This window comes from Macrobrachium nipponense, chromosome 8 (genome assembly GCF_015104395.2).
Source record: "Macrobrachium nipponense isolate FS-2020 chromosome 8, ASM1510439v2, whole genome shotgun sequence".
Classification (NCBI taxonomy): Eukaryota; Metazoa; Arthropoda; class Malacostraca; order Decapoda; family Palaemonidae; genus Macrobrachium; species Macrobrachium nipponense.
Window position 1 is genome coordinate 77343825 of NC_087203.1, and position 16029 is coordinate 77359853.

The following is a 16029-nucleotide window of genomic DNA, read 5'->3' on the forward strand; positions in this document are numbered from 1 at the left end:
GAAATGCAACTGCAGAGGCCGAGCCCACAGAGAGGTTCTGCTAAAACATCTCTACCTAGACAGTATCCAGTAAAAAGGAGGCCAAATGGACACAGAATCTAAAGAATGAAGAACAGAGTTAAATAAGAGATTAGCATCATGACCAGGAAACCAAGCAGTCATTTATGAAATGTGCCGAGCTGGAAAACCCCAGGACCGACCAATGTGCTTGGATACTGCTTGAAGAACTTCTAGACCATGAATGAAAAACTTGCTCAGCAGCTAATGGAATGTAGCCTATAGAAGAAGTGGGTGTGGCACACTGCATAGCAACACGCAGAACATGTTATGTATAAAAAGACTAATAAAATGGCCGTGCAGTTATTAATTTACGGCTTTTGGCTTGCCATTCATGTGGAAATGTCTAAAATCAATCATCTGTACAGCCATCTGCTATGAAACAGATGGCATAGATAGGAAACAGACATAAGGCTGCAGAAAAAAAATAATACTCGTGATAATATTTTTCAAAGACAACTATCATCTCTCAGCGACTGGCGGATTGGAAGAAGAATACAATGCCCTTTTCTAGCCAAGCGACCCCTCCTCCACCCCTAACAAAAAGGGAAAAGAAGAGAAAATGGTTGGAGTTAATCCTAAAGGAAACTGCATGGAAGAGAAAACAGGCAAAAAGGAGGAAGTTGTTAGAATGAGGAAAAAAAGGGATCTAGAGGAAAATTCCAATGCTGAAAAGGGTGTTTCTCAGTGTATAAGAGAAATGTTCGGAACATTTTTTTTATGCAAACCAAAATTTAAGATTTCAATTCGGGCTTCCACATAAATTTGCTTCGATTTAGCATTCTAGGAAATGTTCGGGTAACTGAAATTTTTGTGTTTTCTTTTTTGAGCTCAACTGGAAATTTTACTTTCTAATGTATACCAAAACCTTAAAGAAGAAAGAGCGAACTTTTATTTTGAGAGAGAGCGACTTTTTTTTCTATTATTATTATTATTATTATTATTATTATTATTATTATTATTATTATTATTATTCAGCACTAGTTCACATTCGCCTTGGGCAAGCCACAAAGACCCTAACTCATTAAGCAAGCATCCTTAGGCACGAATGATCATAAGTAAAACAAAGTAAAAATAGAGACAATAATATGTAAAACATAAAAACATGTAAAACAGAGTCAAGCAAAGTAAGACAGAGACAGTGGAACTAAATAATATTAGTTACTCATATTATAAAGATAATTCAGCAAACAGTAGTTAAGAAACGAAATGCTGAGGCGATGGTGTATAACACATTAATGTGGCAATGCTGTTTGTATCAAGTACATAAACAAGAAAAAAATGCTTCGGCGCAATCGAGTTTTCTGTAGAACGCATAATACTGTATAAAACCAACTATGACCAGCAGCTCTCCAGTTGCTCACCAGATGCGGTAGGGTGAGGGTGCGTCCCATGGCTTCGGAAAACGGTGCCAGATGTACGATTATGGTTAACTTGAACCTTAAATTAGATAAAATGTACTAGGACTAGAGTGTTGCAATTTGGTATATTTGATGATTGGAGGGTGGATGATTAACACACCAATTTTGCAGCCCTCTAGCCTCAGTAGCTTTTTTAAATCTGAGGACGGGCGGACAAAGCCAGCACAATAGTTCTCTTTTACAGAGAACTAAAAAAAGATATGATATGCGAAATCCAAAAAAGCTACGCAGAATTGAAGACAGTCAGCAACATAGACCTTTGAAGTTGGTGATACGGAACACCACCGCCACTGCAGCGTATAGTCCATGATACGTTTTTAAATGACTCCTACGTTGCCTCACATTGGAGATAGATAAAGGATAGACAGAAGATGTATTGCTCAGTTAATCCTCATACGAAGAAAAGGTAACACCAGGGGGGTGGGGGTGGGGGGGGTGAGTTTGGGGGGGAAGGGGGTGGGGGGTTCTGCGGCGGGGAGGGGGTAAACAGTCTTTTGCCCGAACGGGAGGGGGGACAAGTTTGAAAGTTGTGGGAGGGGCAGGGGGGAATTAGGGTGTAGGTAGGGAGTAGGATATTTGTTGATCTGTATTATGTCACTGGATGCTGGTAGGCCATGGAATTCAGTGCCATATCTCCTGGGTAATCAAAGCCCCGGATGAGGTGATTATTCCTCGGAGTTGTCGTGGAATTTTATGGTGATGATTGTTATGTTAATAATGACTGCGATATTTGTTACTCGTGTGGAGAGTCATGGTGATGATGCGGTGTTAGATTATGGTGATGACTTGGTTACTTGACATGGCGATAGTTATGATGGTGTTGTTGGCAACTAGTGAGGCGGATGATGCTGGTTATTATAAGATACTGTGTAGGTGACGGTAATGAAAAGTTATGAGGAGAACGATGGTAATACTACATCGTTACATTATTATGGACGATGTTCACTTACGATGTTGATACCATGTGTCATTACATTAAATAATGTTGGTTTGAGATGACATTAGAAGTAGTCGGCATTGTTATTGTCATATTTCAGGTACCAAAGACATTTTCCGATACATGTTTTCCGCATAAGTAATCACTCTTACAAAAGTACATAAACCGTGAATGCGGAATACATCAAACAATACTTTTCATACGCTCCGCCAGGCCAGGATTGTCTTAGTTTTATCGGGCCATAAATGGTTCCCCAAAATGTCCAGGAAGAACAGAATGAGAAGAGATAATCTTTGATGGTTAAGGAAGTCTTGCGAGGGACCTCCTCCTCTTCAAGTTGATGGTTCGGCGATAAAAGATAATGTTTCGAAGGGAATTTCTCTCCGGGCGGAGAGAATGAAGGATTTCATGGTCCTTCCGCCCATGTTGATGGATGGAGCAGGATTCATGGAACCGATGGCTGCCGTTGGGATCAAGAAGTAATATTTCTCCTAGTTTTTAGGGAATAGAAAATAGTATCACTAAAATATCATTCTTTTAGCTCAGAGATCTCAAAGTAACTTCATAATTGGGATTTTTTTTTATTAAGAAAAATTAGAACGTATCATTATATTAGATTTCAAGGATTAGAAAGTAATAAATTTTCCCTTTCAAGAATCGGAAAATATTAAATTTCAGTAGAAAACACTACGGGATTCTGCAGTCTGTGCAACTCACGTGGACATTACTAAATGTGTTTCCAGCGTCCTTTCGGCTCCTCTGGCTGAACCTTTTTTTTATTATTTTGCTTTACCCCCCCCCCCCCCCCACCCCCACCCCCCACCCCCCAACATGCCGCTTCCTTTCTTCAGTCTTGCTGCCCAGCCACTCTGTACGTCATTTCCTTTATTCTTTGGTATATTGCTGTCCACCTCATTTCACTTTCTCGGGTGCTGGAGAGCCGAAAGGGCCCCAGTGCTTGGCTTGACAGTCTGTTTCATAAAATAAAATTCATTAATTTTTTAGGCTGAGGATTAGAAAGCAGTAGTTTTTATTTTTATTTTTATTTATGTTTCTTTAGTTTTTATTTATTTATGTTTTTAGTTTCCAATAACTTTCTGAAATCAGGAAGAATACTTATTTTTATTTTAGCTAAGAAAGCTTATTTGTACCCCTCCAGTATTAAGAAGTCAATTTTTTCCACTTTCAAGAATAAAAAAATAGAATAATGATGTTGAATTCCAAAGAAAGGAATATTTTTAAGCTTTCGTGAGTTACGAAGGAACATATTCTTTATCAAAGTTCGGAAATAATATATGAGTCAACCAACAGCAAGATGGTTTATTTATTTCATAAACCAACTCGATATTTTAAGTTGCATTCAGTTTTATTTCATAAGTAAAAAATACGTTATATAGAATTATCATTCTTGCATTATTATTTTTTCTTTTTGCTAGCTATAAATAAAATTCTAAAACATAGAGCTTTGTGACCCACTGTCTCGTTGTCTCAAAGTATAACCATAAGGTTGCAATCTTCGGTTATCTCCGCTGTAACGTCATTTTTAGATGGTTCAAGTTGTTATACATGAAATCAAAAACCTTTGTAGTACATTTTTTTTAATACCCACTCTTCATAACTGTTCTCTATTCAATGTGAGGTCAGTATGGTTACGGCTCGAAGCTCTGATATCTGTGGGCACTTCTTGGTGAAGGGGAGGAAAGGAGATCGTCTGCAATCTCCGAACAATTAAGAGGACGCCATTTACTTTCGTTCTCAACTTTCTGATTTGGGGGCGGGTTTCTTCGCCGAAATTTTGCCTGACAGTTGACCCTTGCCGAGGAGAAATTGTTTTGCAGGCTGATATTTCCAGTGACATTCCATCCCAGGGGCAGATTGATCCATCATCGAACATTTCAAAGTTTTTATTTTTTCCTTTATTTTTTTTTGGTGGGTGCGGGGTGGGGGGTCTGGTCTCGTCGCTTTATTGAGAGAAAGGAGTTTATTACTGAAATGCTCCATCACTTATTTAGAGATATTAGATAATCCTTTGGCATATTTGCTTGTGATTTGTACATGACTGTTATTTCCATGTACTTATTATTATTATTATTATTATTATTATTATTATTGATTATTATTATTATATTATATTATTATTATCCCCAAGTGCATACAGGAAAAGCCACAAAATGAATTGTCATTAGGGAAAAAGTTGAGAGGAGAACGTAACATATCAAAATAAAGACAAACCGACAAACCAACCAAGATCCGTTTATTTCCGCACCATCAGTAGCAATATGTTCGGTTATCTCATCCTTAAAGATATTCTCTTTATAACAGTAATCAATACTCCTCCACTCCAAGTTATGTCTGGCAGCCATTCTCCAGGCAGCTGGCAACTCGTTCAATTTTCATTCATGCCTGTCTATCGGCTCCTCTTGCATTGCCGAGCGTAATGTAAAATGCATTACTGCAGCTCTCTTCTAATACCGACGAAAAACTCCCAAAAAGGCGCTGACAGTTCGGGTCTCCGCGGGGAATGGTCTCCTCTTGAAAACTTCTCAAGAGTTTGTTTCGAACTTATATTGCAGAAGAGGAGGAGGAGGAAGAGGAGGGAACAGGCCACTTCTCTCACTACTACTGCTTCTTTTTTTTTCTTTTCATAACAACACCGTCGGAAATATTTGTTGTTCACAAAGGATGAAACGATAGGGGGAAAAGAGAGCCGTTGAATAGGTTTCCCTGAATCTCACTTCGTGTGGAGATTAGAAGATGTACTCTTTGGGTTATTTGGTTATTTCCACACTCCCCCCCCCCCCCTCCCCCCTTTCATTGCTTCATCTTGAGACTTGATAAAACAAGATGGAAACTACAGTTACCTCGAGTGAGTTTCCATTCGCTGAAACGAACTTTGAAGGTACGGGCTTAAGAATTCACAACATGTGTTTATTTATAAACGCATTAATATTTACGCAATCGGTCCGATTGACTTGTGGCATATGGATTGTTTGTCCATACGTAGACGCATGCGCACAACCTGAACATATAAATTATATATATGTGTGTGTGTGTTTTTAATATATGAGAGAGAGAGAGAGAGAGAGAGAGAGAGAGAGAGAGAGAGAGAATCTCACAGGCATCTTTTCTTGGTATTTGCCTCACAAGTGAGAGAACTCGAGTCGAATCACTGGTGAAGCCATTTGATTCACACATCCTTGTAAATGCCATTGTGTGTCTGTTACCCTGACTAATGAGTTAGGTATCTGATAACTAAAAAAGCGTACTGGCTAAATTATATATAATATAGTATATATAATAAATAATATATATATATATATATATATATATATATGTGTGTGTGTGTGTGTGTGTGTTAGGTTTTCGTGAGCTTGAGTTAAAACTGGGTATTGTACAGACTACGGCCAATCATACAATCAGCCACTCGGTTGCACCTGGCAGATTAGAGTAGTTAATGGTGAGTCGATCTGCAAAAGTAGTATTTGAAAAAGAGAAAATATGATGCTATCGTGGTTCATACTACTTTTTTTCCTGCAGACAGTATCTACATTTTTTCCCTTTTTGCTGTACAGGGTTAAAACATCTGAATGGCTTATTTTTCAGATTCGTAGAACTTCCGTTTCATTGGTTTCTTGTAGAAAGATTCATATTCCATATTTGCTGAAGTCAAACCACTCTTTTATGGTAGTAGTTGTTCTCTCTATACATTAGAATTTTAAGAGATACTGGAGTTTAGCTTATAATTAACGATTATACTTTTAACTACTATGCGTTTCTTATAAAGATGTCTGAAAAGTTCCGATTCGATTCATGATTTTCATCTCCATGCCTTCGGTAAATTCTTGCTCGCTTTACTGGCCCTGAAAACCCGTCCTAGACCGAAACTGGTTCAAAATAATTTTCCAAAAAATCAAATGAATCGGTTCTCCCTTTTCACAGGCCGAGCTCCAAATACGAACGCATGAATGAACAGCTAAATTATGTATAAGCTGACATAACCTCTACAAATGTTCAACGGAGGTTATGTGATGATTTGATTGTGTGTGTGTGTGTGTGTGTGTGTCAACAGGCAGGATATTCTCTCTCTCTCTCTCTCTCTCTCTCTCTCTCTCGTAGACACTAGAACAGGATTTTCCATGCAATATTTTTGTTCCATTTCATAACCAGTCAGTGAATGAACTTTACGAGCCTAGTACTTGAACTTCACTTAGATACATAAGTCGCAGTTGTCTCTTATTTTAATCCCTTAAAATCTGAGACTGATACACCAGTACTGGAGTTGTGTTACCCACCATTGTCCTATCAGTAATAGAATTTAACTTTAAGATTTTGCCAGCAAATTTTAAGCGCCCCACCTTTTTTTTTCCTTTTAAGTAGGGTGGACGGACACAGTTTCGACCTCCCGAACCTATTATATATTGTTAATAGTCCCGTATCGATGATCACAGCCGTTTGGGACTGTCGTTGACAAGTATCTGTTAAGCAATTCCGCTCAACGTTACGATAAACTGTGATTGGGTGATTGTATTAAGTAAATTTGTAAACTGTTAAAGTTCTGCCTTTTGGATTCACAAATCCTTAATTTCTATCAAGAGATTATTATCAATATAATGATTCTCTTTCCCAAGAAATCCATATCATAACTTGATCAAATGCTATGTCATTGATATGTACAAAAATCTCCAACACAGGTAAAACTAAAGAACAACTGAGGACAAGAACTGAAAATCGAAATTTCTTTCTAGGTTGCCTCTGATCCTGGGAGTGGTCTTCGGAGTTGCCGTTGCCGTCATCGTCGTAGTTGTGGTGTCGTGTTTTCACTGCTCTTGCTGCCTCCTCTACAAGAAACGACAGCCCTCGAATGGAGGTGGGTTATCTCAAACTCATAGCTTATATAAGTTGAAGTCTATACTCGGTTTTTTTTTTTCATCTGTCCACCCGCCTGTGGTGTTTGCGTATGGTAACACTGCGTCCCGGGCTTTAGATAGTTACGCTATGTGTAAGTTTTAGGTAAATAAAAGGATATCTGGGTGTACATTTGCAACTGAAAAGTGTTTTAATAATTTACTGTATGCGAATTACACCGTTAATATTCGAAATAGGATATTGTTATTATTGTTGAATGTAAGCTGAATGTAACTATCTAAAGCCCGAGACGCAGTGTTACCTTACGCAAACACCACAGGCGGGTGGACAGATGGAAAAAAACCTAGTATAGATGTGTGTACATATATATGTATATATAATTCGAGCTTCAAATGTCCTTTGATATCTAATTCACTCTACCTCGGAATTGATATATTTTCATATATGTAAACCGAAAGGGAATTTTTTAGTTGATAATAATTTCGTCCTCTCGTGGGATAACGTCACTGTCGTCTTGATTTCGTCCCTGTCCGCTGGACGGTGGTTCGATCCCACTAGAGGACGAAATTATTATCAACTAAAAAATTCCTCTTCTGTTTACATATATGAAAATATATCAATTCCGAGGTAGAGCGAATTAGATATTAAAGGACATTTGTAGCTCGAATTATCTATATAAATCACAGTGATGTGATAATTATTCATATATGTATATGTATGTGTATATGTAATATTTGTATACATATATATATATATTTTTATATATATGATATATATATATATATATATATATATATATATACATATACATATATAGATATGTATATTTACATATATGCATTCAGTCATTCATACTTTAGGCACGGTCTAGTGCATTTGATTTACACTGCTTAAAAAGTGATTATAGTTAATTACCTACTTTAATAACAATTTCGAAAAATCCATTAACTACTTAGTGAATCCTTTGATTTACTTGATAATTCACGTTCAAAGTTAGTAGAAAATTATATAATATCTCCTTGTTATTATTAACAAAAACAAGTAGCTAGAATTCTGTAGGAAATGCCCATATAGCTCTTTATCTTCTTTAGCTTTATTCTCTTACTATCTTGGCCACGAATCCCCTTCTCTTATCTAAAGTGGTGTTTGATGACCTCTATGGCTTCTTTTATAAGAGCAGTTTTACTGGCGTCTTTTGAATGGTTTGTCAGACGAGCAGGTCTTTCTCGTCGTCTTTCAAAGCCCGAGTCAATGGATGACGTAGTTCTTACCACTCTTCTGTAAACTGAATATCATCGTCAGTATCATTTTTAAACAGAGGTAATATTATTATTAAATCTGAGATGAAATCAACTTGCAGATCATTGTTTCAGTTTTGATCCCATGTCTTCAAAAACGTCGATATTTTTTTTAACATAAATATTAGCGACTAGATGCTGTAGTAAATTGCCAGATAGGTAATCTTCTTTTATGAAATGATTAAAGGATGCCACAGAGGTCCTCGTGAGAAACCCAATTTATCCTTAGCATGGTTTGAGTTGCAGAATGTTAACCCATTTTTTCCCAGTTTTGCTTTAGTGCTTGATTGCCTGTTCTACCTGCCTTGATTTTCGTTTGTCATGTAGGTAGACGCGTTATGAATTACTTCATTTCATATGATGCATACATACATTTATACATAATCTGATGGGGAAGCATCTGTCTGTATGTAAATATACATAATCAATCCTGTGCATCTCTCTCTCTCTCTCTCTCTCTCTCTCTCTCTCTCTCTCTCAGCTCATACACACATGCTGTCTACTGATTGAGATTTTGCTCAGTTTAAAATGACGTACATGTTTTATTGCTTACTAAATTTGAAGTAAAAAAGAATATTCTCTTTGTTTTGAAGCTTAGCTGTCAATCATCGCATTTCCTTCAGCATTTCTTAAAATTGAAAATATAAACAGAGAATAAATTGTGGGTGTGCGACGGAGAGGTAAATACACTGAAATGGAAAAAAAAAATGTGAAAGCAAATATTTACCCCTATTTTAACCGTTTTTTATTTATAATTTGTATTAGATATATTTTTCGATATCTTTGCTAAACCTTTCTTTTTGATGCATCGACATATTAACCAGGGGAAGCCTTATCCAGTTTATTGTTCTAGCACGTTTTTATAATAATAATAATAATAATAATAATAATAATAATAATAATAATAATAATAATAATAATAATAAAGATTCTGCAGGTTTCCATTGATAATGATAATAACAAACAGTCTGTAGGTTTTCATTGGAATTTGTCTTCTTTTCCATTGGAAAAGCTTCCCTTGATAACTGCAGAAGGTAACTGAAGTCGTCCTGAGTTAAATTTGCCAGCAATATCAGGCCCTTTTTCATCTATCAGGTCAGAGGGGCAGGGAGGTTTGGGAAGTGGCTGGTAATTGGCGACATGGAAACAGATAGAGGATGGATTGAGTTTTATTGTCCATGGTAGGAGAGAATGGGTTGAAGGTTACTGTCATCTCTCCTCTCTCTCTCTCTCTCTCTCTCTCTCTCTCTCTCTCACACACACACACACACACACACACACACACAGTTACAACTATAGAGGATAGAGGGTAATAACATTTTTCATCATGAATGATGTTTAATTTTTCTCTCACACGCACACGCGCCACAGTTAAGACAATAGAAAACTGAAGGTATAAGATAATGTCAGAAGATTATATTTGAATTTTGTTTATGAAAATTTCTCTCTCTCTCTCTCTCTTCTCTCTCTCTCTCTCACTGAGGATCATACAACACTTATATTATGTCTCCCTTGTGAAATTCTGTTCACTTTATCGATTGTTCGTTGGGTATGTATTCGAAGAATTTTGAATGAACCTGAAATATAGGTACTAAAGAAATGAATCAATGACAGGGAAATAAATTAGGAAGAAAAATCGTCACTTGAATCCTAAAACAAGGATGCTGAATCCTTTTAAAATGCCAGATCATTGATCTGTAGTGGCGTTACTTAAGTTCTAATTATTAGCAGTAAGACAATTTATGAAATTATTTCGAAATTTAGCATATATTTTTGTGTTGATTATTAACACAATAAATCTATGTTTGTTATAATAACTTTGTGGAATATCTCTCTCAAACCTCTTTCCGGCCCTTCTCTTAGAAATAACTTTTCAAAAAGTATCGTCCATTTCGCTTTATTTTTTTTTTCAACTTGGTCATCGAAGTACTCTTACAGAATGGACTATGACACAATAAGATTGCCGGAGATTTTCGCCTTTACAGACGCAGTCAATTTTAGACGTATCGGATTCACCCTACGTTTTCTTTTCCCTTCAAGAGGCTCAAATAGGAGTTTTCCCCCGGAACCATTTCCCGCAATACACAGCCAATGAGAAAATCATTAGCAGAGTAATTAGAAACCGGCGGGGAATTCCTTTAATTAAACTTGACTCTCCGCTGCAATTATCAAGTGTATTCTTTAAATATTGCTGAGGATGTTCCATTTCCGTCCAGAAGGGACCGTCAGAGCTGACTTCATTCGTTATAGTAGGACTATGAAGACTAAAAGACATACACACATGTTAATAATATATACTATCTATATATATATATATATATATATATATATATATATATATATAAATGTTTGTGTTTGTATTTATACAATATGTATATCTATTCATACATTGTCCTGAATTAGCTCTCACGATGATTATTAAAGAATGGAATTCTAGTAATTGAATAAATATGGAGAAAACATGCATGGCCTATTTGTGTGCATGCAGGTATGAGAGAGAGAGAGAGAGAGAGAGAGAGAGAGAGAGAGAGAGAGAGAAAATGGCCATGAAAAGACGCACTCCTCCTTCGCTCTTTTTAGCCTTCACAGTATGAATAGACGCAAGCTGACAAGTCTATCTGCTTGAATAAAGTATATGTGTGTGTGTCGCTCCGACTCTCGTAGAGAAAGGCTTCCCTTTAGCAATTGTGGCGTCCAGAATGGAGGGAGGCCTTTGTTCTTGAGATCGGTTTTGTTTCATCGACTGTCCACAAATTTATCTGTTCCTATGCAGTGCTCTCTCTCTCTCTCTCTCTCTCTCTCTCTCTCTCTCTCTCTCTCTCTCTCTCTCTCTCTCCTGGTTTTTCTCAGACTTTTTTTTCTTTAGTCGATCTCTCCTCTTATTTTAGTCAGACTTAAGGATGCATACATCTCTCTCTCTCTCTCTCTCTCTCTCTCTCTCTCTCTCTCTCTCTCTCTCTCTGGGAGTCTTGCTGAAATACATGATTCCCATGAGATACCTCGAATAGAAATAAAAATGATAAAATCATTGGAACTGAAAGAAAGGAGGAACACCTGAACACTGGGGATCGTATATCACCATTTCATCGGATAGAGAGAGAGAGAGAGAGAGAGAGAGAGAGAGAATCTAGGAAAAATGTAGAGGAAAATGGAGAATGGAAATAGGTTATAACGTGTCGCTTTTGCAATCTCTGTTCACGGACACCACTCTAAGAGTGGGCAGCCGACGTCACTCAAAATGCTTTATTCGAGAGAGAGAGAGAGAGAGAGAGAGAGAGAGAGAGAGAGTTCTTTCTATAACCCTTGTTGGAATAAATAAGTATTAGAGAGAGAGAGAGAGAGAGAGAGAGAGAATTCTTCCTATGACCGTAATGAATATAAAGAATTAGAGAGAGAGAGAGAGAGAGAGAGAGAGAGAGAGAGAGAGAGAGAGAGAGAGAGAATTCTTTCTGTGACCGTAATTAATATAAAGAATTGGAGAGTGGAGAGGAATTACTTATATTGTTTAAAACCAATTTAATCTTACCTGTAGCAGGGGCCTTCCTGTGGCAAAGAAATTAATTGAATGCAGGGATGAAAAATAGAGTAATAAATTGAAAAGAAAAGGGGGGAGGAAAGAGGAAAATTGCATTTATTGTTTAAAACCAATTTAATCTCACATGTAGGAAAGGATTCAGCCTAGGCAAGAATTCAATAAATTGGTGAGGTGTAAAAAGCAGAAAAATAGAGTCAGGTTCAAGAACAATGGGTACTTGCCAAACGATATTCTTTCCGATTGAAAAATATGTGAATCAAAATGCAGAGGTAAAACCATCGCTATTGTTGATTTTATAAGTCACTATAGATAGTTTAGTAGCAATATTATCGCGTTATATAGAAATAATAAAGGGGAAATGTCAGTATTTTAGCTCATATTTTTAAATATCGCATTTTGACATTAGAGTTACAGAGATTAAGCTCCGAAATATTACGAGAACCGAACTTTGTAGGCTTGCACGTATACATCATCGTAATAGGATTCAGTTTTATGAGCCAACTTGATTATTGAAGGATAAACAGCCCAAGTTGAAATGATCCAGAGCGTATGTTTTATTTTTTTTCTGGTTTTCTTCAAATATCCATGATTTTATAATTAATTATATTTAGCAGATAAGGTAGTGTGTGTGTGTGGTACCATGCCAAATTAAATGTAATTAGTGATAAATTAATAGTATTTCCTTGGTAACAGCTTTCACAAATAAATTGTATTCTCAGTATTCTTGAACTGGTAAAAAAATCAGTTTTTATAGCGCTGAATTTTAAGAATAAATTATACTTCCAATATTATTTTAACACAATACGGAATTAGTGAAAATATCCATTCTAATGTAATAAGATGAAACAAATAAATATTTTCCAATGATATTCTTCCACTTAGAATTGATGAAAAAAATATCCCATTTTCTGTCATAGCTACCTTGAGGGTTATACGTGTATCCAGCGTTACATAGTTTGAATAGAGACATTTAAACGCTGATAAACTCTACGGACATGTCACGCTTTATTTCACTTACTTGAACATTACATTTTTCATTGCATTCTATGACAGTTGATCACTACTAAATCACTAAATAAGGGCATTTATAAAATAGATATATTTTAAATAAGAAAATTACACATTTATTCTATTTAAATGATCGAAAAACACACGAATCCATTGCCACGAATTTTATATACGCCTATAAGAGAAAATTGTGGCTCTGAATGTATGTAAAAAGCGCCAACCGAAAAATCACACAGGTGCTGTTCCCACAAAAAAAAAAGGACCGAATAGCTTGTGCAACTCAGCCAGCAAAAGGCACGCATTCATGTTGCAGGACATTTTGCAACAGGTTCTCCCTATCCCAATCGATGAACTCAAACATCACAAGTTCCCACCGATACTTTCGACAATGTCGTGGGGGAAAAATCCTAATGTTTTTTTTTTTTTTTTTTGTTTTTTTTTTTTTTTTTTTTTTTTTTTTTCGTGCTGATACTTTTTTTCTGCTCTCTCGTATGAACATAAGACTGCCAAACAAATATCGGTTAATAATGGAAACTAACTTGACAGTTGCCCTACCATTAAGTGAATGTCAATGTCTTTATTACTGAATAATCGATAACTATTTTTTTTATTCAGAGAAGAGAGAACTAGAAGAAACAAGAATTTAAAGATATATTCCATTTATATATGAACATGTCTGCGTGTGTCTTTGTGTGGGTGTGCGTATGTGGCGCGCGCGCGTGTGCATGGGTGTAAGAGAGAAAGAGAGAGGCAGGGAGAGCGAGAAAATCTTAGTGATTCCCCCATTGAAACTCTTCCTCACTTTTTCACTGCACATAAACTAGCTCGCCAAACTACCGAAAATAACAATTACCGCAGCTATAAACCCGAGGAGTTAGGTGCTCACTTTGACCCAACACTCGGCCGCCCAAAATTTTCCCCCAAAGTCTCTGTTGCTTTCATTTTATTCCTTCGTTCTATATTGGCTTCATTTTGTTCATTGAATAAGAACACGCAAGCGAAAGGAAATGAAATTTTGAGAGAGGCGCTGGTGAGGAGAAAGTAATGAGTGTGTCGATAATGTGGGAGATTAAATCTGCGGGATATAATATCCAAGTTTCTGTTTGTGATGGCGCTGTCGTTGTTCTCCCCGTGTTGAGACTTCGTCCCAAGATATCTGTCAAACGTCGACGATTGCCGAACAGAGGAATGGACGAATATAGATTTTTGGGGAGACAAACTGCGTCTATTAAAAGGGTCTATGCCCTCCTTTAAGTCTAGAGAAGTGGGACTCGACATCACTTAGGCTTCTCTTACGATCAGAGCTGATACCCGTACCCAAAAGCTTTACGAGAAATATATCTAATCTGCGGCATATTCAACTGACAGCTAACAGACGCAGTTAGTGTCCCTAACTTTTTCTGCGTTTCTTCAGAACGACTCGAGGTCCCATTAATTTCAGATATTAAACTGCTATTACGACTCGTCAGCAGAGCGAATTTGGACATGCTGGTGATCGTTTAAGGTAACGAAGAGCCGATAAGAAAATTTAATGCAGACTGAATTCTAAAGGCAGATGATGTCCTCTCCAGGTTTATTTTTCTTTCCGTTCAGTTTTATTTCTTGGTTTACTTGTTTGGGTTTATGTTTTCCCATTGACAAGAATCTGAAAAAAATACGGTTTGATGTCCAAATAGTTTTGCGAAGCAGTGGTTTGTGGAGCAAAAAGTGAATTGGCGTTTAGAAATCATCCAAATCCAGACATAGATTTTTTGTCGAGTGAATAAACACGTTTTGGGTTTTTTTTATTAATATGCCTACATATATATTTAAATTATTAAAATTTAAAAAAGAATTAAAAAAAAGCTGTCTCCAAATATTTGTGTTGGGTTGCCTAGATAAAGAGTTGTTTGTTGGGTTGGCAGAACTTAACGGCCGAAGTAGTTCAGGGCTTTACCAAGAAACTTGAGCAAAATCTAAGGTTAATTGACCCCACATCTTATCCCCAGGATTTTTGTGCAGTATTAGGTCATCTGAAATAATGCTTCTATAAATAATTAGCTATTATCTGGTGCCCGTTATTTAGATTTGATGCCAATAACAATGATTCTGTCGAGTTTACAGCTTATAATATCTTTATGTCGCATTTATTTGAACTTCAATTGCACGCAACGCCATTGTTAGAGGCAATTAAAACTGAAGTACATGAATGAAGAAAACTCATTATACTCTCTCTCTCTCTCTCTCTCTCTCTCTCTCTCTCTCTCTCTCTCTCTCTCTCTCTCTCTTATTAGTGTGAAAGTCCTTTAAATGATTTAACCACCATTAATCTCTCCACAAAAAGTAAATAACAGAGAGAGAGAGAGAGAGAGAGAGAGAGAGAGAGAGAGAGAGAGAGAGAGAGAGTTTTCCTCTGATCAGATTCCTTAAGCACGAAAATTATAAATTTACCTAATTTAATTAGAAAATATATGTACATCTCTGCAAACTCTTATAGCAGAGAGAGAGAGAGAGAGAGAGAGAGAGAGAGAGAGAGAGAGAGAGAGAGAGAGAGAGAGAGAGAGAGAGAGAGAGAGAGAGAGAGAGCTAGGTAGGTATTTCCACCGGACCAGTTTCCTCAATATGCAAATAAAAAATTTTGTAGGAAAGGATAACGTAAAATCGTTCATAAAAAGAGAGTGCAAACTATCATCTACTGATCTGATTTTCTCAATGATTAACTTTAAAAAAAAAAAAAAAAAAAAAAAAAAAAAGGCAAAAAGAGAGTGAGAGAAAAGCAAAAGGACGACAGAGAATTCCATTAAGGTAGTGTTGAAAGTCTAATTAATTATCACGGTTCAATTAATGTTCAAACTAAATAAACAATGTCCATATGTCACAGCTCTGCTCTCGCCTGGCCGTAAATGAAAGGCTTTATTGAAACGGTTC

General features: G+C 36.6%; 1 protein-coding gene across 10 annotated transcripts in view; it reads left to right on the forward strand.

Annotated features, from left to right (window-relative positions):
- LOC135222863 (uncharacterized) overlaps positions 1–16029 on the forward strand; it is a 511348-nt gene that overhangs the window by 444691 nt on the left and 50628 nt on the right. For all 10 annotated transcript variants that reach the window (XM_064261203.1, XM_064261201.1, XM_064261207.1 and 7 more), the window contains one exon: positions 7161–7282. In XM_064261203.1, coding sequence (XP_064117273.1) covers positions 7161–7282 — 122 coding nt within the window. The remainder of the gene's footprint in view (positions 1–7160; positions 7283–16029) is intronic.